General features: G+C 46.3%; 1 protein-coding gene across 1 annotated transcript in view; it reads left to right on the top strand.

Moving 5' to 3' along the window:
- Positions 1-4526: 4526 nt before the first annotated feature.
- Galphao (G protein alpha o subunit) overlaps positions 4527-25107 on the top strand; it is a 130052-nt gene continuing 109471 nt past the window's right edge. The window contains exons 1-2 of the mRNA XM_077686345.1: positions 4527-4843; positions 5131-5173. Coding sequence (XP_077542471.1) covers positions 4726-4843; positions 5131-5173 — 161 coding nt within the window. The 5' untranslated portion in view covers positions 4527-4725. The remainder of the gene's footprint in view (positions 4844-5130; positions 5174-25107) is intronic.

The following is a 25107-nucleotide window of genomic DNA, read 5'->3' as shown; positions in this document are numbered from 1 at the left end:
TCGGTGGGCGAGGGGGTGCGTCTGTTTAGGCGTGGGGGGCTTCACACGGCAGATTTATTTCCGGTTGTTCTGGGCATGTATGTCCACGGCGGCGGTAGTTGTTCAGCGTAACTCAAGGTGTTCTTTCGAACAAACTCTTTCGTGTGGAGGTAGAGGTAGATTCCCTGTGGTGCGGGCTCCTATCGATGCACCTGGCTCATGCTCAGTTGGTCTACAAACACTTCTCAGGCCGTATTCTCGGGTATCACTCCTGTTCCTCGTGGATTTGGAGCATCACTCCTCTCCTTTAAGAAAGGCAACGACCAATTTCTCGCTGTCGGGAGCATTACATTGCGGAGCTGGGCTGTGTATGCGTGTGTTCGGATGTTTATGAACATCGCTTGACTCACAATATGTCTTCTTTCCGAGATTTCGGCGCATTAAATATCTCCGGGTGGTTCTTTTGCACGAATTATCTGATATTCGATGGGATGTATTAGGGTTGAGCCTAGAGCCACTAAATAAGAGGTAAGAAGGGTTGGGGAGGGATTTGTGGTGCTCCCTACTGGTGATATTTTCTGTTATCGCGGGCATTCCGAAACACATCACTTAGGCGTAGGGTTTTTGGTTCGTAGGGCTATAGCAGGGAAAGTGGTAGAATTTTACAGCATTAATGAGCGTGTAGCATCTCTCGTTATTAGGCTCAATAAAAAGCACAAGTTACATGTGGTGTAGGTCTATGCGCCTACATCCACTTACGATAATGAGGCTGTGGACGTATTTTACGAAGACATTGAATTGGCAGTGAGAGAAGTAGAAACTCCGTACACTATCATTATGGGCGACCTCAATGCAAACGTAGGGGCACAACAGATAGGGGGCATGCGGCAGACAAATTTGGCCCATGCCCTAGAAACAGCCGTGGAGAAATGCTGGTTGCCTTTGCCGAGAGGAATAATCTCCGAATTATGAATACCTTCTTCCGAAAAAGAAAGAACAGGAAATCCACTTGGAAAGGCCCGAATGGGGAAACTAAAAACGAAATTGACTTCATTTTAGCTGGAACTCCACGCATGACACACGATTTACAGGTGATTGGCAGGATTAAAGCGGAAGACGCCTAAACTACCCTCCGTGGAACGGGAAGTGCAAGAATTCCGATTGTTACTGGAAAACAAATTCTGTGTGTTTTCTCATGAAACAATGATCTGGGGTGGTACTCTCGACTTTTGCCCCTTTTGCGTCTCTTTCAAAAGTGTCCCTTTTGGCAAGCCCTGATTGGCTAAAAGCAAACAACCGGAAGTGACGTAACGCAAGCGCGGCAAACCTAGTGCCAACGCTCACTGCTTAACCGGAAGTACGTCACGAGGAAGGGGCGCAAAAGGGACGTTTTAAAAAGGGACAGTTACGAGAATACCGCCCCTGGACTCTCTTAATTATTATTGCACACAAGTAGCCATTCAGTCAGCACTAGCCATAGGAGAAAAAACAGCCCGAATTCGAATCCAAGTTATCACAATACTATGGACTTCATTGACAAGCGCTTAAAATTGTTAGTCCGCAGTGTGCGGGACCAAATAGAAATGGCAGAACTGTTCAAATTGATCTACAAAAGCAAGACTGCCCACATCCGTGCATTCAGTGTTGTAAAAATTGAAGCAACATTGAAACACGGAGGAAGTTTGAAAGCTCACTATTGGCAAGAATAGACTGTATGCACTGCGGGACGCCAGTGGTAACATAACAAACAATATATAAAAATAGCCGAGGAATTCTACACAAAACTGTTCGTCTCGGCCCCTGACTCAGAGGCAAGTCTTTCCGTAACTCGTGTCGGTCAGGTTCGGCCGGTTACGACAGACTAGGTCGCAACGGCACTCCAAGCAATGAAGAAAGGTGAAGCTGCAGGAGACTATAACATCACGGCTGATATATTGTGCCTCGGAGGGCACGTCATGCTAACAAAGCTTGCAGCCCTACTATCGCATTGTTTGAGGTCTTTAATGGTGTCAAAGGAGTGAAAAAATGCGAATTTAGTTATTTTACATAAGAAAGGTGATGCTGAAGAGCTTAAAAATTACAGGTCCATCAGCCTGCTCTCCGTTACCTACAAATTACTTACAAAAGGAATTCTCAATCGCATAAGTGCCACTTTAGAACTTCAACAGCCACGAGAATAGGCCGGTTTCAGGAGTGGTTTATCAACTTTATACCATATTCACTCTATCAACCAGGTAATCGAAAAGTGTTCAGTGTCTAATGCACCGCTGTAATGGCATTCAGAGTTTATGAAAAAGCATTTGACTCAGTGCCCACTTCAGCAGTAATAAAGGCGTCACTTGATCACGGCGTCGACAAGGCATACATTGCGCTCTTCAAAAATATATACGACAGATGCACGGGAACTATACGCTCCATCACAGAACTCGTGAATTTCCTATACAAAAGGGTGTTCGGCCAGGGGACACAGTATCGCCACAATTATTTACAGCCTGTCTGGAGGGTGTGTATTGAACGCTTAAGGGGAGGAAATCCGGGGTGCGAATCAATAAGGAATACCTGAGTCACCTAAGGTCTGCAGACGACATTCTCCTGTTCAGCCGAAACAGCCAGGGTTTGCAGCGCATGCTTGGCCAATTGTGCGCGGAAAGTATCGTTGCAGGCTTAAGAGTAAGCGCGGAAAAATCCGAGGTAATGTCCAATCAGCACGGTAAGACACATTACTTTAGGGTAAGTAATGAAGTCAAGGAAACAGTAGCTGAATACGTATATTTTGGGCAAGTCATAGCTGCGGATCCAAACCATGAAAGATAAATTACCAGCAGTATAAGCATGGGGTGGGCTGCTTTTGGTAAAAATTCTGATATCATGACTAGTAAGCCTCCTGTGTCACTCAAAAAGCTAGTATTTAATTAATGTGTTCTTCCAGTAATGACTTACGTGGCAGAGACTTGGGGATATCACCAAACGACTTTAAAGGGAACTAAATCGGCCCAACGGGCCATGGAAGGGAGAATGCTAGGGTTCACGCTGAGGGAAAGAAAAACAGCTTCATGGATTAGGGAACAGACTAAGGTGGAGGGCCTTCTAGTTCAAATTAAGCGAAGTAAATGCGCATGGGCTGGTCACGTAATGCGTATGAGAAACAACAGGTGGACCATCCGTTTAACACAGTGGCTGCCAATAGACCGCAAATGCCATAGGGGTCGTCCGAGGGCTCGCTGTAAAGATGGACTACGAAAATTTGGGGGGAAAGCATGGGCTCAGCTAGCACTGGGTAGGCGTAGGTGGAGAACTTCGGGAGAGGCTTTCGTCCTGCAGTAGACACAACCAGGCTAATGATGATGATGACGACGAATAATATACCGAGGGTCCCGGTGAAGTATCAACTATAGGATTCTCGTTTGCATATATCTGGTGTTGTAACGTTCATATTTTGCAATAGCCAATAAACTTCATTTCTTTTTTCTTCTATTAGAAACTGAAAAATTGGGGGAAACTGCAATGCAAGCGGTTTCGCTGCAGCCGAAAATAAATGTGTGTATTGTTGTACGAATCGGGGAGAACTTTTCATCGTTTGTTCATATTTACAAAAAAAAAATATTACATCGTACGTCAGGCTGCTTACTTTAGCAGCTTGGGGTGTTTTTTTTTATCGTGAAGTTGGCTCCAGAAGCTCAGAAGCTGGTTAGTAGCCTGCGAATGTCTCTTTCCTGCGCAGCATGGGCGTCAGAGGCGAAGCTCACTTACAAAAATTAGAGGGATTGGTGTTGGTTTCAGTACCTTCTTTCCCTCCAAGCGACACTTCCGCACATGCACACGACCCAGTTCTGTTAAACTCACTATTTAATTCATGCGTATAACAGCTACGTATATAAAGAATTTTGGGTTCTAGAATTAATAATGCAACTCTAACATAAAAGCAATAAAAACAAGGAAAGTACACATACACGCGTGATTCTTCCGTTAACTGTAAAAGGTGAAACGCAAAATTCTAGTTTGCGCTGTTTGAACATAATTTATGGATCCTTTATATTAAACATTAACGCGAAAATTGCAAAAAGCAACTATATTCATCGTCAGCTGTTTCAATCTCTGAGAATTCTGGAGCACTACGCTCCAATGAACGCACAAGACAAAAAGAAAGTGATTTAGGAATGTACTGACCCGATGAGGGGCTGAAAAAAGAAATCAGCAGGATCCCGGCTAACGTATGTGGTCAAAATTGCGCACAAGAATCGTCTGAAGTGCCGTAGGCACTTTTAGCTTTCCTTTTCGACGTCGACAAGCTCTGCAAAAAATAAAACTTTGGCCTTCTGGCAGCGTTAGTTGAAGAGGCCGAAGCGGGAAGCCGGCTTGTCGCCGAGAACGCGGCGTCTGAGCTCCGGCGTAGCGCGGCGGCCCTCGCCGGCTGCCGCCGTTCCGTAAAGCGCGGGCTGCGCCGCTTCGGTCGCGGGGCCGTGGAGCGGCGCCACAAGCCGGCATCGCGTGGCGCAAGATGGCGCTGAGGCTGACGTCACGCTGGGGGCTCCCGCGTCGCCTAGGCGACCGTAAACTGGGTCCGGAGCGTCGATTGGCGGCGGCTGTGCCCGTGCGAGCGCTCATTATCATAGAGCTGCGGAAAGCCGCCTGCCCGGCTTCAGGGTGCTGTCGTCGCCTGTGCTCTCCGGCGAGTCCAGCGGCGTGTGTTGCCCAGCGCCGCCCACCGCGGGATCGCGCCCAGGAGCCCTGACCGCAGCTTGAGCCATGGGCTGCGCTATGAGTGCCGAGGAGCGGGCGGCGCTCGCCCGCAGCAAGCAGATCGAGAAAAACCTCAAGGAGGACGGCATCCAAGCCGCCAAAGACATCAAGCTTCTGCTCCTCGGTGAGTGGCTTTCCTGCTCTGCCGCGCTGCCCGACGGCCAAGCTTTTCCCTCTCCTCCCACTGTGCGCGCGCGGCGGCCCCCCGACCCGCCCGGGATTGTGCCCCGAGGCTCTGTCCTGGTGCGTCTCGACGGGCCGCTGCCTGCCAGGGGTTTGCCGACACCGGGTCCCAGCATGATTAGGCTTAACGCACGTCATGGCGTCCATTATGGCATTGAAGCGGTCATGGCGGCGCGCCGTCGAGCCGCCCCGTGGCCGCGCACGCTCACGTCGGGCCCCTTTTTCCAGGTGCGGGGGAGTCCGGCAAGAGCACCATCGTCAAGCAAATGAAGTGAGTTGGCTCCGCCGGTTTGTGCACGCGGCCGCCGGGGACGCGTGGCGGTCGAGCCCGGCCGCCCTCCCCTGCGGCCGACCCGGGATCCCTCTCTCTCTCTCTCTCATGACGCACGCGGCCCCACATGATCGATAAACACGACGCCGCCATCTTCCGCTCTGAGCAAGGCCTCGCCCGACACGCTGCCGGCCCCACTGCACGCCGGACCCACAGCACGCGGGGTCCCCACCCGAGCCGAGCACGCGCGCCCCGAGGCATGCTGCTCGCGGCCCCCGCTGACGCCGCCTCCCACAGCACGCATGTCACCCCGTTGTCATCACGCACGGCGGCCCAAAAGTCGGCGAACGCCGCGAGCACGCATCGCTTCGGCCGCCGGCTAGTGCGGGCTGACAACGCGCGGGGCTGTTTTTTGGCACGCTTGGCGAGCAGTAGCGATGACCGCAGCCCCAGCATTTTACCCGCGTACGCCGGAGTCCTCCGTCACGTGTGAAAGCTTTGCTCGTGTTTTGCATGGAATTTAGCATCTTGCCCACTAATATCGACTGTTTTTCGAACACAAAAAAGTACAAATGCCCCTGTGTCAAAGTGTAAGGCTTTTGCCGCTGTACCAAGGGCTGCCACTGTGTGTTCCCCTCGATGTGCTGTGCACGAACGCAACGCGAGTCTGCACCCCACTAGGCTCAGCTAGTCACGTCGTTTAACGCATTTCAAGCAGACAGGCACTGCAAAGAAGCCAGTGTGTTGTCAGCGTGCCTAAAGGGTTCTTCGGCTGTGGACCATTGCGCTTTACGACTTTGCTCAATGTTCGTACGTACTTTGGTAAACGCGGTGTGACACTTTTTCGTCGTGCTTACTAAGCACTTGTGCGTTGTCTCTTCCTTTAAATTGTGGGGGGGTGGTATGTTATTTCTCCCTAAAATATTCCTTGAAGCGAGATAACAAGCAGCCGTTCTGCCTGATTCAGCCGCTCTCAAACCGTACACATGTAGGCGGAGTCGTGCATTTCGATAGCGCCGAGAGGTGAAGACCAGCTTTGAAATTAAGTCAGCAGCGGTCACTGGCGGCGACGGAGGCTGCGTGGCAGAAGAGCAAGTTCCAGGGTCCCACCGCAGGCCGGGCTGGATGGGGAGGAGTGTACTGAGACCACTGCCGTGTAAGCCATAACATGCTCTTTCACGAGTACGCGATGAATACGTTCTCCGTCAGTCCATTGTCTCATCACACCCAAGCACCGATCAGTGAAGACAAGCACAAGAAACCTTTTTCCGGGTGCTCGCTTGAAATTATATCCTGTTCAACTTTCTAGACGTGTTGCTGGTGGACAACTAACCTCGGTATGAGGCGATAAGAATGTTCAAAAAGGCGCTGTGGGGTTTTGAGCTTCTACATGCTATAAGAGCAGCTGGGGTGCTGATACAGTCACTGCTTGAATGATTGTTTAATAAGCGACTCTTGAGTACTGACGTATACACTGTCTGTACTACCCGTCAGCAAAAGAAAATGCGGCATATACGAGCACATTCTGTGTTCTCTTTTGCTAAATGAGAAGTGAAATGTGCACATAAAGGGCTTGTTCTCGTATGCAAAGTTAACACCCAATGAATACGGGGATGTTCGTATCCAGGCAAGCCTGACGCTTTGTTTTGCCTGAACGTTGCTACCATAAAGTAGACCCTCAAGCGACGATGTGGACAGAGGAACGATGCACTAAACTTCGTGAAACTTGATGGCATGCTGAGACGCGCACGTTATTGTGTTTGTTGACACAGAAATAACTCCGTGAAAACGCCGAAACATCGCTTCATATCGGTGTCAAGCCTTACCATAATGGTGCAGGGTGCACTCCCTTGTATGACAAGGCATGAACGCTTACACTTTTGCCAAAGGGCTGGTGTCGTTAGTCTTCTAGCAGCTGACTTCGAACCGACTACTGTGTGGAAACAGTGAAGTGAAGATGATATCGAGTTCATATTGCCGGTCTCAGTATTCAATAAGATCAGGAAACTTGAGTGAGTAGCGTTCTCTGTACTTGCAAGGTAGTTTTGCAGGCTTTGTTTCCACATATATATTGCACAAGAGCCTTTCCCAGAGCCTGGTTTCATTTTCCAGAAAATGGTTCATTTCCTTATGGTCCCTTTGGTCGAGGCACATCGGTGGAGTCACTTTTGCGCTTCCAAAATTATAATGCAGTGTAAATTTTTGTACTCAATATACTTACGTCGCAGTGATGAATCCTAGAAACGAGCAGCTACACGGGTGTGGTAAAAGTGGAATGTGTCTTTAGTCTGCCGGGGTACCCATTGGAACCAAACTGTACAAAAGGTTCCCGCCACTGAGGTAACCTAAAATATGCGTTTTGTACAAAGCGGTCACAAATTAAAGCTCGAGAATATGACCGAGCTACCATGTGTAGCCTTCGCCTAGCGTTTTATGCTAGTTAGCAGCAAATAGCCAAAACCAAATCTTACAGCAACGGCCACAATTATCGTATACCCGTGTTGGAGCCAATGCAGCTCTTATTTATAGTAGCTAGCAACTACTAATGAACTTTGCCTATAAATAACAGTATACCAAACGTTTCCAGTGTCACGCTGTTAACTTTTAGAGTAAGTTTTTCACACAACACTTTTTCTGCCAATAGCGTCTTTATGCTGAAACAAAACGAGTGACTAAGCACTCCCGATTTTTCAACGTCGTTTTCAACCACAGCTCACTAAAAAGCGTGCCTTGTCTGCACTGTGACGTGCACACAAAGCCCGTGTGGCGAGCTTGAAACGTAGAACAAGTGGCGTCCATTCTTCTTACTTTTCTTACTTTCTTCCAACTCACGTGCCTGTTGCTTTACAGCATATGAAAAGATAAACGTTGCTTGGTTTCTGAGAAATATACACCTCACGCTGCTGGGCATTTCGTATTCGAGGAAAAAAGCGGAAAGACGCGTGGAACTTACCCGTGCTGACCTAAAAACACACCGGCGTACCCGGCATGTGATTCAAGGAGCTACGAAGTAGTAGAAATAGAACTTTGGTCTTGGTCCCCCAACACTTACATCCCGCACACTTTTCAATGACGCACCATAAAACCAATCACGAGCACCGAATGTATTACGTACATACACCCTAAACCTCTCTCACAGAAAAGGTTTTTCAACCTCAATCCGCTTGAGTTTACAAACACCAATTTCCAAACGCAAGAAGCGGCACCAGTCACCAATTAGGCACCGCGGGTAGATTAGACAGCAGTCAATTTCTTCTCTATTAATATACATGTCATGGTGTGCGTTGAAATTGTTTGTCAGTAAGCTTGTCGATACTTGTGATCTGAAAAATATGCCCGGGTTAAAAGAGACGACAATGGAGTTTGTGAAACCAAGCACGCTCCGGAATTGGGTTGCAGCGCGCCCCTGTTCCCCCGATTGACTATCGTGGCATAGGTGGTCACACACAGCTTTCTTGCTTCATATGCGTCTGTCCACTTTTTAACACTTTTTAAATATTGCAAGAAAGAGGCGTGTGACGCTGGGGTGGTCCTACTATACGGTACGACGCAGGAAAAAGAAACAAGAAAAAAACAGAAACGGTGTCCCTTCGAAGGTCGGGTAGTCCAGAAAAAGGCCGGTTTATTGTATGAGCTATGTTAAAAATAACGCTTCCTTTCTGATATACTAATCTGCCATCCGTATAAAATGGGGCGATATTAGAGGTATTGACACACTTGTCACAGAGGGGTGTAACTTTGTGGTTAGAAAAGTAGGAACATCTGTGCTTACAGGCACGCAATTTCTCTACAGAAAATCAGGACCAACAAAGCTTATGCGATCGAAATATGAGACGGTTTTACTTGCACGTCAACAAGGGTATTTACAGTCATGTACAAGTATGCACTGGTAGACATGCCACATAGACCATTGAAACGCTTGAATCAAGTGTTCTTTTAAAGTAAATGCCGATAACAATTTGGCTGATTGAGGGAAAGACGTTTATGACACATAAAGTGCTGCCACCCTGCTATGGAAAGAGGTCAAATGGGAGCGGGGCTAGGTCTCTCATTTTCTATTTTACCGATCAAAGTTTTCCAGGAATGTACATTCTCAAGTGAGAATGCCACGTAAAATATTCCCTATAAAGTAGTCTCAACGTGGGCGCCGCGCGCCAACATCGGCCGTTTTAAGCCAGCAGTTCATTAAAGGAATATGAATAGAAGTCAAGGTTAGGTTTACCGATTCACATAAGAACAAACATGTAAAAAAGTATCTTCGTCTAGCGACTAAGATGGTTGAGACGCAAATCTTCCTTCCCCTGCAAACCGAATCGAATCAAAGTCCAGTCTCGTGAGGGATTCGTTCGTTGTCGTCTGAGTTTGGACTTTGGATCGGATGATGATGCCCTTGAAGTATTTGATACACCCACTCAGGGGATTGGCCAGGGATAAAATATTGACTTGTGCACCTGCGCTTGATGTGCCTATGTGGAAATGGGCTTTCCTGCAGTACGTTCTGGGCGTAACGATTTGGATTTTGGAGTTTAACTTTGGGCTTTGAAAACATTGGTTTTAAACCAGAGAAAGCTTTGCGTTTCAACCATCTTTCTCTTCACCAACGATCATCATCATCTTCATAGAAAGTTGGCTTTCCTGTAGTGGGTTTTCGCGTACGGTCGCTATCAGTGTGGCAAAAGAAAGCTTCGCTTTAAATGCTGCAGTAACCACTACGTCGGTTGTCTAGGATATGAGAAGCATCGTGTATGAAGACTCGCGACGTAACATTAGCGGCGCTTGGCGGCTGTTCTCATGTTACTCGAAGTGTTGCTGAAAATACAGTTTTACAAACGGTTTGCGACGTAGTCATTGACGTCAACTGCAATGCAGCGCTCCACCACTCAATCAGTTTTGAGCGACTGCCTTCAAATCTGGACGCGAATGTGAAGGACTGCTTACTGCTATACTCTGCTTTGCACGCGCGGCGGAAGTTTACCCCTCGCGCCTCAGGCAATCTGGTACGAGCACGGAGTGCGCATGCGTTTTCTGACCCTTCGAAGTAGGTTCGAATGCGATGGAGTGCGAACTGTCGCTCCACTGTGTACGCGAGCCGCGGGTTTGACTCTGTCTTTTGTTAATTGTATGCTCCAAGGACACAATACATTTTCTCACACAAGTAGAGGGCTTCCAGAGATTTCACTGCGCTTGTCTCTATGACCGAGGTAACTGAAAGCATTGTCTAGGCATGGAACACATCGACACGTTTGAAGCGAAGTGACTTGCCACAATATTTTCCACGATTCCGCGTGTCATATTGGACCTTGAGTACCAGTCACCTAGACGTTCTGTGAATCTTCACTATCTTTGTTGTTTAGTGCCTTGAGTGGCAACACGTACCACAAAATATGAACATACATACGTGGGCTATAATAATTGTCCGTCGTTAAGTAAATCGTCGCCAAGACTATGGACGCCAACGGTAAACCCAAAGATTGCGAACCACTGAATTATGGTCAACCAGTTACTACAAGTTCATACCTTCACCATCTCCACCACTTCAACAACAAGGACGAAAAAAATGATATAAGTAACAATATTCATTCAACAGATAAACAAATAAATCACTCAGTTAATCAATCAGACAAGGGTTTATTAACATGTCCAGAGAGAGCCGGCGGCCCTTTGTACTGGCCCGAGGGGAAAAAAGCAAGAAAAATACACATCGGACAAGCCGTTTAACATGGAAAATGTATAACACCACGTATCATGAAGCATAAACCGAACTGCCATTATACAACAAAAAGACAGGCTTTGATTATAAATGTCAGTAAGAACGCATACACACTAACGTACAAATTGGAAGCAAACATCCGTAACAGAGACAGAAAATAACTTAAACGAGACAACATGCACTGCAAACCTCAAAAAAGATGCCAAAGACTACTATAAATGGATGAGTAAAGGATATTTTAGAAGAGGATGGAGTGGGCTGTCAAAAATATTCCGATTTGTAGAGTACAAACAAATTCTGAACGGTGGACAGCGCCTATTACAGGAGATTATAGTACGAAAAAGGTGGCATTTTCTTGTGGTTTTGTAAAAAAAACGTTACCTGGACATAGGAAAGAAGTTCACCATAGCCATCTTTCTTGTGGATCAATGGAGTATGCCTGAAAAGAAACATAAGATCAGCTTCATCGCGTATAGCCTTTGGACAAGGCTGCACTCCCGAGGCCGGCGGTCTTGAGTCAGGAGGACTACGCTCCCGAAGAAAGCGAGGTCTATGAACCGATTGTTTTGAATGTAGACGTGTTTCTCACGGAAACTAAGGTTGGTCCAGAACTGTACGGCATTTAGTTGAGTACAGTTCCAAGAAGAACCCAGAGCAATGGAATTTTCTGGGAATCCTGTACACCGTGCGAAAGTTCTGAAAAACTCGCTGTTCGATGGACGTAGGATGCGGAGTGAAGATGACAAGGACAGGGATCATCAAAAGTCCAGGCAAACCAAAACCCTTCACTGAATACTGAAAAAAGCATTCGCTCAATTTTACGAGTTCATCTCTTGTTTTTGCCGCGTTTTGTTGGAATATGTTTTCTTCGCAACAGTGACTAGACGCGTGGACGCCTCTTAGCAAATACCTACAGACGCTAAGACAGGCCTATTCCTTGGAAACTTGATGTTATCAGCATAAAGGGAAAAAAAATAATGCTTTAAAGCGGCTGAAACATCCCTCACAAATAACAAAACAGGAGAGCGCTGAGAACACAGCCCTGTGGCACGCCACTTGAAGCACAGTAAGGATAGCCCTGCTGATCATTAACATTGACGCAGCAGGTCCACCAACGCAAGTAACTCATTAAAAGGTCAAGAAAAGAGTTTTTTGTGTTCTGGAAGATCAGTTTAGTAATTACGACGTGGAGGATGACGACAACGAGTCTTGTTCAGGTGAATTACACACAGTCGAGCGGTCTCCGACAATGAACTGCTCTGGATGCTCTTCGCAAGAAAGAAACGACATTAATAGTTGTGGAACGGCCGATCAGAGACTCGTGCTGTTCGAAAAGCAGCATGCTTTTATCACCGAAAGGCAAAAAAAATGTGTAGAACCGACTTAGAAAGTTTAATCGCAGCATAAAGACGCGGGCGCTAGTTGCTAGCATTAGCTTCGCCACCAGTTTTAAAGTTTTACATCATGTTGAAGTAAAATATTAAATACTGCAGTTAATGTGTAAATAAATCGCTTTTCACAAGCTTTTAACATTGCAGTGCCGCAAGAAAATGACGGTTTAAGGCACTTTAGAGCTTTGCGAACATCGTCATCACTAGTTCTGGGAACGCATAACTGAGACAGCAGAGAAGAGGTTTGGTAGTTCAACAGCGGGCCAACTTCGCCTTTTAGAAATACAGAGCTGAGCTGCTCAAAAAAGGTATTGGGGACATCTTCAATCGCGTTTTAATTGTTGTCTAATAACATGGTTTATACCACCTTAGAGCAGATAAAAGCGAACGTACTTGCATAAGCTTTTGTGGATAGCGCGTAACGCTGCCTTCCAGCGTGGATATTTAGCTGGACTGATTATCGACATACAACTCCTGTCGCAGCATTTTGTACTACCTGAACTTCTGTATAATAATAATAATAATAATAATAATAATAATAATAATAATAATAATAATAATAATAATAATAATAATAATAATAATAATAATAACCTACAACAAAACATTAACGTTTTTTGAGCACTGTATGGCACAGACGTCTCCTAAATGACTTGAAACTGCCTATATCACCCTCGTCACCTGAAAGTAATCTTCGCCTCCAGATATTCTTATTTCGCCCCTACACTTCATTCGATGCGCCTCTGAGAGTCGCCTGGTCCCTCGGAATCCATTCTCTAATAGGTTACTCGTGTGGTCCACGTATACTTTATCGTCAACATCATGTTTTGCGAAAAACACTTTGCTTAATTACTTCCTCGAGCTAAGGTCTGCACCGTGGTAGTTGCTTTCTTAATCCACGAGGATCATTTACAATCTTTGGGCATGAGGCGTGCCACCATTTTAACAAGCCAGCTTAAATCGACCGAAGTTTTCTGTCAAGGTTTCTTGTAAACCCTAATTTTTAGCTCCGAAAGGGAATTCGGAAGAGCTACAGCAAGGCATATGTTTCCTTTCAGTGGCAAGGTTAAGCTACTCTTTGTATTTCGATGGCTCCCCAAACGCACCTCATAGTTGATGTTTCTTCCTCTGGTGAGGCATTACGTCATCTGGTATGCGTATAAATAATTGCGCTTGTCTACTTCCCGTAGCAGTTTCTCACCTGTACTTAAGCTGTCTCATCGCCTGACTGCCATTACTTAAGGCTCCCGCATTTGTCGGATTACTGCATAATAAAAAAAAACTTCCTATTTGCTGTTTATGAATAATTAAAAATGTCTTACATAGCAACTTGTACCATATCCGTTGTTCCAAATCGAATCATACGCTGCAGAAAAAGAACAAGAAAGCAAAGAATGAGTCGCAAGGCTTAGAAACTTGATGAAAGCATTACGAGCAACTGCATCAGCTTTATCCTTTTAGAAGATGAAATGAATCTACTAGTTGGTGGAATCACGATGACTGATCTCTGGGTGATTAGTTTGCTGTTGGTCCTGTTTTCGCAGCCCTAATGTCAGCCAGTGGGTCAATGTGCTACGTTCAGATACTTTTTGGAACGCAAAAGAAACCAAAAACAAAGTCTTGCTTCAACTAAAGACCAGTTATACACAATGTCCGTTGTGGGCAAAAACCTATGGAAGTAAAGGGCGGAATTGATTATGTTCGCAACTCACTAAGGCACTAGGTTTGGCAGCAGCAAGCTGCGAACGTGTATGTTTTGTCTTTCCGTCTCGGCTATTCTACAAAGGCGGGATTAGCTACGTCAACGGGACCTACTTTTGAAGTTTGAAGTTGATGGTTTAAAAGAAGGGCTTCTTTACGCTGAAGTGGCTTACGGCTCTATCGTCTGCTTTATTTGAAAATGAAGAAATTAATCGGGTCAATAGTGACTCCGCAGGGTATAGTTTACACAATGGCATGCATGCATATATTACTAGTCGTGGTAAATGAAGTGACGCTTGCGAGATGGGGATTAGTAAGGACCCGCCGCGGTGGCTCAGTGGCTAAGGCGTAGCGCTGCTGAGCACGAGGACGCGGGTTCGATTCCTAGCCGCGGTGGCCGCTTTTCTGATGGAGGCGAAAAGCAAAAACGCCCGTGTGTACAAGATTTCGGCGCACGTTAAAGATCCCCAAGTGGTCACAATTAATCCGGAGCCCTGTACTACGGCGCGCCTCATCGCCTGCGTGAAGAAACAGGAGCATCTACCTTTATCCGCTCTTGGTATCGGGAGAGCCAAGTAACTTCGCTTGAACCTTAATAATACAAAGGTTAATTCCATACCCATCCCATTTGGAGACAAATTGAATACGTGCTTCTTTTTTTGGCACTTATTGATTTGTTTCCTACAGAGAACATTTATTTGCCGTCAACTCATTCTGGCCAAGACTCAGTTAGCCTCCCTCTGGAAAAAAACCTTGAAGATGTGCGTAAAGCACTGCAGTCTGTGCAGCTCTTCGGCGTCAGAACTCTTCGGCGTCAGAACCGACAAAAGTCAGGTCCTAAGCGGAATTCGTCACCTTAACACTTCGCAGCTACCGTGAAAAGCCGACGACCGAAGGCGCGAAGAGCGCCGAGCACTTGCTAGAGTTCGTGTCCTGCTACGCCCCGCGAGCAACGGGCGTCTGCTGCGCGCGGAGATCAATTGGCTGCGTGCGTTTCGTGCGGGCGGCGTCGGATGCGCGCGCAGGGAGCCACGCGGGATAAGTGCGGCGGCCATCCCCCAAGAGCGCACGCTCGACCGGCCGCGACGCCAAGCTGTGATTGTTGCCATGACGCTGGAATGATGCCCAAGATTCGGCCCGGCGTCAGTCTGTAGCCTAGGCGACGGTCTGACCAGCGACGCACGCTTGACACGCGAACCTGGCTTGGCCGCCACCGTCACAGCAGGCCGTGAAGCGGCACTTGGCTCGCCCGCTTGTTTCTGCTTGCTCCAGAACTGCTCCCGCGACCGTTCTTTTTACCTTTTAGTGCTCCCGTAGCCGAGCCTTTCATTGGAGGAGCTATTGTATTTTTCTAGGGGCCACCACTTTATTAGCCGAGCCCATCAACTCTTTTTCAATCGGGGATCAGTGATAGCGTCACTGGTGAAGAGTGAGAGTCAAAAGAAAAAAAAAAATACCGTCAATGTTTCTTTGACAGCTTTGTTCTCTGTCTTACTTTTTTTAAATAGAGAGAGAGAGAGTCTTTTATTTTTTTAGCATCAACAGGCATTGTTATTTTTTTGTCCGTCTATTTCTCTATCCCTCTTTTTTTATTATTCCTGTCGTAAGCCCCATCGAAAAGCAAAATCCTAAAGATTTACAAAAAATTGCCGAATTTACGCACGCTTAACCTTATCCTTTTACTTCTCTATTGTGAAGAAGATAACGATAAAAAGAGAGAAAAAAACGTAATACCCCTCGCGGCACGGCGGTCAACAACTCCCACAAAAGATTTCCCACAGAAAATAAACAGCTTATCTTTTTTTTCTCAGGGGAGGGGGCAGAGGGGGTTGCACTAATTCGAAGTTTTTCTGCCGATTTTGTGCGAAGCAGCGTTGGAGTTTTTAAAGAAAACATTATAATAAAGTGCAGCTCCTGCTGTTGCAGCGTGCAATGACTCCAAGCCCTGTCAAACTGGCAGCATTGCATTAGGCTAACTGCGACCTAGAGGGGTTTCTTTTGTCCGACAGGACATGCATACTTTATCATGAACGGCAAAGGTTGGTTTGAGTAGTCCGTGATCGAAGTTGACCTAATAAAATATCTACAGGGATGTGCTGATGTTTGTGCATACGTAACAACGAACGAAATCGCGCTCAAAACACTGTGTGGTATCTCCATTTTTCCGTCCTGTCTGTGCGCAGTTTTTTCTCGTAAGCAATATGTACAAACTGGCCAACTTCCACAGCACGAAATAACACGCTACCAGATTTACGTCCAAGTCGACTTTATTGGTCACCGAGTCGAATGATGGCGAAAAAGTTAAGTTAAGACGTACATCTGCGATCCACCATAACTTATACGCAAATAACAAAGGGACGGCAGGCGGAAAGCTGCACCGGGGCAGGCTTATTTCTCGTGCGCTAAAAAGCAACAAAGAGTCCCTTCCGGAGTTCTTTTTTTTTTTTTTTGCGCCACTTGAAGCACGTCGTCCAAAGAGTAGGGATTAGTGTCGCCTCGGATCTATTCCTCGGGTGAGCCCGCGGTCGGAGTGTATTAGTATTTTCAGAGACCGGCGTCAAGGTCGTATTCTCTGAAAGCCCAGTTCTTTATAAGCGTAATTGGTGGTTTTACCGCCCCGATGGTTTGTAACACAGGAGGTTTGAATGGTGGCACCATACACGCGATGATGTCGACAGGATTATTTGATTTACTAAGCTAAACTATGTCATGCCATACGATTACCACAGCGGCGGGGCGCCATTGTATGGTTAAACTGGCATCAACGTAAACACCGTGCACTGAAGTTTAGCCTCGAGAGAGAGATAGATGACTATTTAACGAACAACCCCAAATCTTGAGCGAGAGCTTCGTGCCACGTCGGTTAGTTTTTTTTTCCTTTTCATTACTATAGGTAAAAGTTGTTGAATAGTACGTCAGAAAAATAGGGAATTAGGAATTTCGAATTCCAGCGTGTTGCACGGAGGCATAGGAAATCTTTCTAGCCGCATACAACGCGCGTGTTTAGTTTGTCCAGAGCAGAGGGTTCATGGAAGTCTCACAAGTGTGACCTACGACCTTCCTAACACTTGCGAGGGTTAGGTGTACTCGGCCGAGTTCTTCTGATTCAGGTAATTCCGTAAACAGCGCTAAAGATTAAATAGAAATTGATGTATGCTCTTTTTTACTTTTTTACGGGGCTGACCATAGCACACAATGCCTTCAAGTAATGACCGAGTGGCTGTGTATACGGTGCCAACGCTGGGGATAACTTAGAGTAGAGCGCACATGTCTAAAAAATGGAGCGGCTCAAAACTAATCGTTGACGGGTAAAGTGGGCCACAACTTGAGATAGGCGAAGCCTCTAAATAATGCATAACAAGCAAAAAACTAGCATACAAATAAGAGAAAAGTGTTGGGAATGCTGCAGCCTATATCTTTTCTATTAATTGTTACAGGTTTGGAGCCCAGAAAAGTTGAGTATGCGGTTTGAAGGCACGAATAGACAGGCGTCAATGATGTGGTTGGCGAGGAATATCCGTACAACGAAGATATGGATTGAAGGGAAACTGAAGAAAAAAAACCGAAGTTGGCCTAAATAGGTAGATTGGCGTCCCCAGAAAACGAATATGCAGGCACTGGGGCAGTATCTTTGAAATAATCTCGTAAATAATGAAAAAGAAGCTGTTAGTCGCCCAGCATAGATGACGTGAACAGCGGCTGACCGGATGTGCCAAGAGTCACGGGGCGAACAACACAACCAGAAGCGCGCACACAATCTCTCATGGAAACAGGCAAAATATTTCTTTACACATTAACTTTCATTATTCATAAACAATTATACATGTACAGGTATAGTTTAAGCCGTGCCGACTTTCGCAAGCTGCCAAGCCGCGGCGCCGCTGGCAGTTGCGACGGTTCTTTCAGGATCGGCATAGCCACTGGTCACACTCTCAGCGCGATCAGTGGCCTCTGCAGCCGCGATGCTTCACCTGGTAGGTTTTAGTTTTCCTGCTAGACCACACCGCTTTCTCACTCACTTCCGGTCGCTGTTTGTATCACGCGAAATGTCATTAAAATGGTGCGACCGAAATGAAGGAGAGAGACGCGTTTTTCAAATGGTAATTTCTCCGCGATTAAAGCATCTTTCGCCGCTGAATAAATTCTGAGAGGATTACGGTGCAGTTGAACTTTCGTCTGAACCCAACTTGCTAGTTGCCTTCGGTGTTCCTTAAAGAAGGAAATAGCGTTTATCCTCGCGTTAGGTTTTAGGCTGACATCCTTCGCTATTCGCCCCGAGATCGAACACAGTCGGCCCCTGGTGGCGGCGCAACGAACCGCTCCTAGTGTGGATGGCGCTCTGGCGTCGCCTGCTCGTTCACGTTGCGCGCAGCGCAAGACGCGTGAAGCACACGATAAATAATAAATATGTGCACTTGTTTCGCTCTAAGCAGTGGCATAGTTACCTCTGCTTGCGGATTTTGTCTAGAAACGCAATAATCAGCGGCCGTTGGGGGATACCGCGATATTTTAGCTCCACAAAACATCGTCGCCGTTGTCACCGCTTGAGCGTAAAACGTGTCATAAATATTGTTTCGACACATTGCACTTTCCTTATTGATGAGTGCAGTCGTCTACCGTTTCAGGAACGTCGAAGGGTTCTTTTTAAAGGTGGCGTGATGGTTATTTAAAGGATAAAAGCTTACTACACGAAACGGGTATACGACAAGACCCGTGCATACCCGTACATTTGCAACACCCCTGTAAAATTGCACTGTGTCCTTTTAGAAAGAAGAAACAAACAAAAACAATTACACTGCACACGACCCGAGCGCTATCGCCTATACATTACCAGGGTCGTATTTTACACCTGCCAGCGCCTGTGTGATCGAATTCTTCCCGTACCTATTTAAAAATAAATGCCATTTTTGGACAGTCGCTGCTTATACTGTGTTGGTAATTTTATGTATTATTTAACATACGTCTCTGTGGATGCGCAAGAGTATTCCAGGGGGATTTCTCGGTAAAATTAAGCAGTTGTGAGTTTGCGTCTGTCCTGTAGCATTTCGTGTGTCATTTTTAAATACCCCATTTTCTAATCACAACATGAATCACCTCGTCCAAAAATGTGTTTGACTCAGCATAACCAAATGCCTATTATGGTCAGGTCATAACCCCTTAAGGTGGACCCAAGTTTAAAGGAGGAAAAATTTCGTAATATAACTGCCGTTGTTGCCCACATGTGTGGAGGGTGTGTGCCACGACTCGCTGGATTTTTTTTCCCCAAGATGCTCGCTTTAAATACCATTTTGAAAAAGGCGAGCCACAATTCCTGTACAACCTCGGGCCAAGAGGGGGTTAATCAGTTTTCAAAATACTGGCGTTTATTTGTTGAAGTACTGCTTTTTCACCGCTACGGAACATGACGCCTAGCGTACTTGCAATTGCAAGTAATGCTGATCGCCAACGTTTGGTTTCTCCCGTTACTCGGTTGCTCTCCTCGCTGCGTCTGGAATGTTGGCAGAACCCCTCATCACCCCCCCACCCTCCAAAAAAAAAATGAAAAGCACACAAAACTTTTATCCCCGCCTTTTCTAACCAATCCTCAAGAATTAAATGCCAAGACAAAATTGAGGTTCAGTTTACAACCCAAAGCAGTTACCGAGAACCCGTTGGGCTATTTCGTAACGGGAAATAAAGAGAAATGTTTTACTGCATCTGCAACAGGGCAACTAACATCTTTATGGTTCGTAAGTGACATTACGCAAGAATGCAAACACATCTCTCGGTTCTAGGCACCTCTTAGATTTTAAAAGGAACGCAGATGGTCAACAGTGCAGCCGCAACAGAAAATCTGTGCTCACTGGAAGGTCCCAGAAGCTTGGTTTACACACATGTAAACCTGCTTGTCACTTCGCAAAAGTCTAGCTAAACGTGAGATGTTGATTGTTCTGCGAGCGTTAGCAATTTAATTAGCAAGTTTACTTGCGATGAAAGCCCTAGATAAGTGACTCGACACCGTTATTCACCAAACCTGCCTTCAGAGTCGCTAAAACTTCATTTAACTAAAGCTGCGAGCAAAATATCCGTTTCAACGGTTGCATTTATATCTCTGCGGTGGTTAAAATTCAATAATTGTATGTTGCCTTTCGAATACACAAAGATATCGTAAGCCCATAGAAAAAAAAATGTCGGGGCAGTTAAGTGGTGTTACCATTTCAGGGCATCCCACAAATGCCAGAATGTGTCAGGCTACCAATGGAAGCGATAGAAACTGCCATGTAAACTGAATTCCCGAGATCGAGGCTTCCTGATTTCTGATTTGTTTGTAATTATACTTTTATTGAAGGCTCAAAGCCATAGTTGGGAATGCGAAAGATCGAGCTTGCTACGAGCCACGGCGTACAAGTTCATTGTCATTATTGCGGCCGTTCTAAGATTACCGATGGGTCACCACTTTTTTGGCGTAGTAGTGAAAACTTATTGCCGCTTCCATGCTATACATTGAACGTTGATGAACTTAACTACAGCATATCACTCTTGTCTGCGCCTTTCGTGCGCACAGATAGGCGCGAGAAGGGCACGATGCGCGCCCACAGTGTGCATTCTCATGGGCCGCTCAGCGGAGCATCCACACTAGCAGCGCGACGCTGTCGCCACCTACATGTCGATCTCGCGGCGAATACCCTAAAAAGGAAGTGCTCGCAATAAATCTATACGAAATCAAAACCATGGCATTTAAGTAAGCAAAAGTACGCTCGCTGTGTCTAAACTACAGTCGCACGTTTGCGTTGAGCGTACTAAAGTTATTATAGTTATCCCTAAAACATTAGGCACCATGATCACTGATCATAATCAAGCTTCAGTTGTACGTGTCTGACCTTCTCGTATACAGTAAAGGGAAAATGTCTTGATCAGCATGGTGAGTGGCGGGAAAGGTTCCAAAGAGCGCATCTGGCATATTCACAGGCATTTATTTAAAAAAAAAAAAAGAAACGATGTGTCGGTGCACTATTTTGTGACGCTCCTTTATTTCGACGCCACTTGTGCTTCAAGTCAAGCTCCACCATTGCTTGCATTTAGGGTTTTCGCCCGAGATACTTTCCCCGAAAGCTCAAGTTTTTCGATTACATGCTGTGCTTCTTTCGGAACTGATCTGCCGTGGTTTTCTAACGCAGCGAACCCATGTTTCCTAGATCCCACTCTACTACGAAGTTTTACTTCGCGTCATGGTTGAAGACTAGCACCTGATTTCAATATTTGACGTTACGCCTCCCATCTAATAAAATAATAATAAGAGATAACAAAAGCTGGAAGCAACTCTTTTTAAGCTATTTTGGGATTCTATCCTCGACCCATGCGTACAGCACATGCCCTTTCACGTTCACATTTCGTAGCGCGTCTAAGGAGGACACTGTCAAGTAAATTCATACGAACTCGTTGAATTGCAAAAAAAAAGGGAAATAATTTAAGTAAATGAATGACAAGTAACTGCTACCTGGTAAAATATTAGAAAATGTCATTCGTGTTTAAATACAGTGGTTTGTTTTGTGTCTGTGCTTTGTACGGCAGCCAAACATTCATTGCTTTCCTCTAACATCGTTTCTTTCCTTTGAATATACAAAAAACAGGGACCATACCGGCATGTTTAGTTGCCTAGTTTTGTGGACATTGTATTCCTGCTGGGAAGCAAGGGAACCGCTTTTACGCATACTTTTGGATTTTTCCGCCTGAAGTAAACACTGCATGGCTTGAATACCTCTTCCCGTCTGAAAATAAAAAAGCAATTTTAGTCGTGCGTAAAAACAACCTTTCTTTCTCTATCCCGTTAAAGCTTCCCCTACGTTCCAGTAGCGCTTACAGCGCCGAAATATACTGATGCGCAAGCACTAGGACGACTGTCCACAAAAAATCTGTGCGTGCGTCTGAAGCCTCAATATTATCTGAAACCTGTGCGCGTTCTCCGAAGCAATTAGTGCAGCGGCGAAGGAGAACGCGTGATGTCAGCAGGCGCCGCGCCAGCGCACTGGGGGAGCGCTGCGGAGTTGTGGTGCGGAGCTCACCGCTCTGGTGTTTGCGTGTATGTGCACGGCCTCCGCGATTATCAACGGTGCGGAAGAAGAGGCGCCTAGCCGATACGTGGAGAGGACAACAGGCGCAGAAATACAGCAATTGAGAGGAAAAGTAGGCGCGCCTTCCCGTTAAAAAGAAGGCCTGGAACGCGTTGAAGGTCGCCATGAGGCGTCGCTCGGTGATAGAGCGCGAAACGACATTAAAAGCGATTCCGAAGCAGGTACACACCGTACAGACAACTAGTAGGGCTCGTTTGGGCCAGCTTGTGAACGCAAGTGAACGAAACTAGGCGTGCTTGCGCACCTAGAACCAATCTGCCTCGGGTTGCCCCACAAGTTGTTAACCTTCAAAAAGGCCCTGCAAGCTGTACAAGAAGTCAAAAGCGTACAGCATCCGGGCAGCGGGCCAGATAATGTGCAGCACTCATTTAGAGATTCCATTCACATGTACAAAGGCAAACAGGCTATTTCAATTAACACGACGAGATAATCTAGATGCCGCCTCTCCTTTCCCTACACTGACGAGAACCGTGGTTACATTTTTATATGATAAAGACCAAGTGACCAACTTAACATTTTGGCAATGAAGAGCTTGCATGCATGCAGAGAGGGCAGTTAATGAACCAGGAACCGCACATACTGTTGGGATACGCAAAGAAAAAAAAATAAGAATGCTTAGATGCACCACTTGAAATTAACGTTTATAAATTTCAGTTTCGCATCTCAGGAAATGTTGTTTTATGATGAGAAAAAATTTTATCCTGGGTTTGAGTGTCCCTAGCGCCTGGTTGTTCCTCAAAGTCTTTAGGGTCCACAGCGCCGAAAGAGTGTGGTGGCGTAAGCGATCAAACATGAATCCCCGCCTGGTTTCTTCCCGGAAGGTTGGAGAACTACCCTTCAACCCAAAGCATGGCTACGCCAGTGGACCTGCGGTTTTGCATGCGCGCAACGACCTCGTACACAGAAAAAATCTTATACGCCGTCTGCCTCAGAAATGCAGCCACCCCGGCTGGGAATCGAACTAACGACCTTGCATGTATCAACATAAAGTCTCGACCGATGCAGCGACCGGTCACAGAGAACATTTAAAACAAGAACTGGGGAGAAGGTTCCCGCTGCTGCATAACCCTCACTAAAAAGTTATTTTTGTTTTGAGTATTTCCACTCCCACTTTGAATTTCCTCTCCCGCTTGTAGGGTAGCCAACTGGACGCTTCTCTGGTTTATCTCTGTATATAGCTTTTCTTCGGGGTATTTTTTTAGTCCATCCTTCCCTTTAAGAAGATGCTGACCGATGCTGGTAACTATAGTCTTATATTTTGCAGGAACGCTCCAAAGCCTGCGCTTTTTTCTCACATCCAGCAATGAGCATGTGGAACTCATTGTCTTGCAAATGCTGAGCTTTGTGTAGTAGATATAAACAATGACATAAAATTTAACGGCGGGACGTGCCATAAAACCGTGAGAGCCCCTGTAGGACGCTTTATGGGCCGTGATAGCACCTAACGTGTAACGATGAGTGCACGTACCAGCAAAATAATAAAACGCAGGTTGCTAAGAACGGAGGCGATGGTTGGTCCATGGTCATGGCTGACTTATGGAAAGCTAATCGACAACCTAAACACATCTCTAACACGTTTTCATGTTCTGTCTAGGCGATGTAAAAAAGAACAAAAATAAGCGTTGCACTTCGGTCTGCGCAAAGGCCTCATGAGATGGCACGCACTGGATACGTTAGGACGGCTTCGGATGAATCAGCCTGAACCTAAACATACAAACGCACAGACGGCCACTGTTTCGTCCTTATAAGCTGAAAACAAGTTCATTTTTCTTTCTAGCTTTACTCGTTGGTACGCCACAATGACGGATCTGCCACCCGAATATGCTAACAAAGCCATCTAGGGTATTGTGGAGCGTGATGAATCAAAGGCAAAAATCTTGAGTCAGGTTATGAGCTGCCCGGTCAATACCCCGTATGTTCCGTGGCAGATCTTGTGTTGTCCTGAAACGTACAGCATTGACACTTTCTTACATCCTTGCTGCTATCAGAGGACATTTAGGTATTTTCCATTTGTAGCTCCAATCTTTAGCGTGCAGTTCTGAACCGTCGTCTTCCGCCTCCAATGAAAGCGTGTGTCCGGCTACCGAAATTGTCCCAAGAATACATTTCTTTCTGACCAACTATGATGAACGTGTATTACCGGGGAAAATAAGCGGTAACAAGATAGCGTACCGAGCTGACAATTAAATTGATCTGTTCGCTTGAGTATCCTCTAGTTGCTGAAAACTCTTCTTTTCTGTAGCAATAATCACTGCCTTTCGCATTGTTACTGGCAGCAAACTGCAATACGCCGACTCTTGAAAAACATCCGCCAATTTTTCTCAAAAATACGTACGTCTATATGACACCCCCTCCGTAATACGTCGTGATGTTAGGTCAATAGAAATTCCGTGAAACAGCCTCAACTCACCATTTTCCAAATCCATACTTCGTATGTTTTCTCTTTCCTTCCACGAGAACGATGACGCGCATCGCAGAAACGCTGAGCACAATCAGTGAGATTCCCTGAGGTTGTTATACCTATTTGTTTTAACTGAAGGGTGATCCGGATGCTTTAGTTCCAGCCCACACTCATCCCAAATAACAGGCTAAAAAGGTACAAGCTGCGTTCTGCCGCTATTTTAGGGGCTCTATCTTTGTGGCCAAGCCGTAGTTTTTACACACCGTATCGTTCCTCTGTATGAGCATCGTTTTAAGCCTGTCATGAAGTAGCTCGCTCGCGGCGCCCACGCTAACGCACACACACACGAACACACCCACACACATACACACGCACGCGCGCAAGCACGCGCCCACACGCACGCGCGCAAGCACGCGCCCACACGCACGCACACATATCCACATGCACACGCACTCTCATGCGCACACACAAACACACGGACACAAACACGCACGCATACACGCACGTACACACATCGCACACAGCACACACGCGCGCGCACACACATGCATATACACGCACACACACCCACGCATGCACACGCATATGTACACGCACACACTCTCTCACAGACACGAACG

The sequence above is a fragment of the Haemaphysalis longicornis genome, unplaced genomic scaffold (assembly GCF_048455015.1).
Source record: "Haemaphysalis longicornis isolate Haplotype H1 unplaced genomic scaffold, Haemaphysalis longicornis Haplotype H1 scaffold_1, whole genome shotgun sequence".
Lineage (NCBI taxonomy): Eukaryota > Metazoa > Arthropoda > Arachnida > Ixodida > Ixodidae > Haemaphysalis > Haemaphysalis longicornis.
The sequence above is the reverse complement of the archived record's forward strand: the minus strand, read 5'-3'. Positions and strand labels throughout refer to the sequence as shown.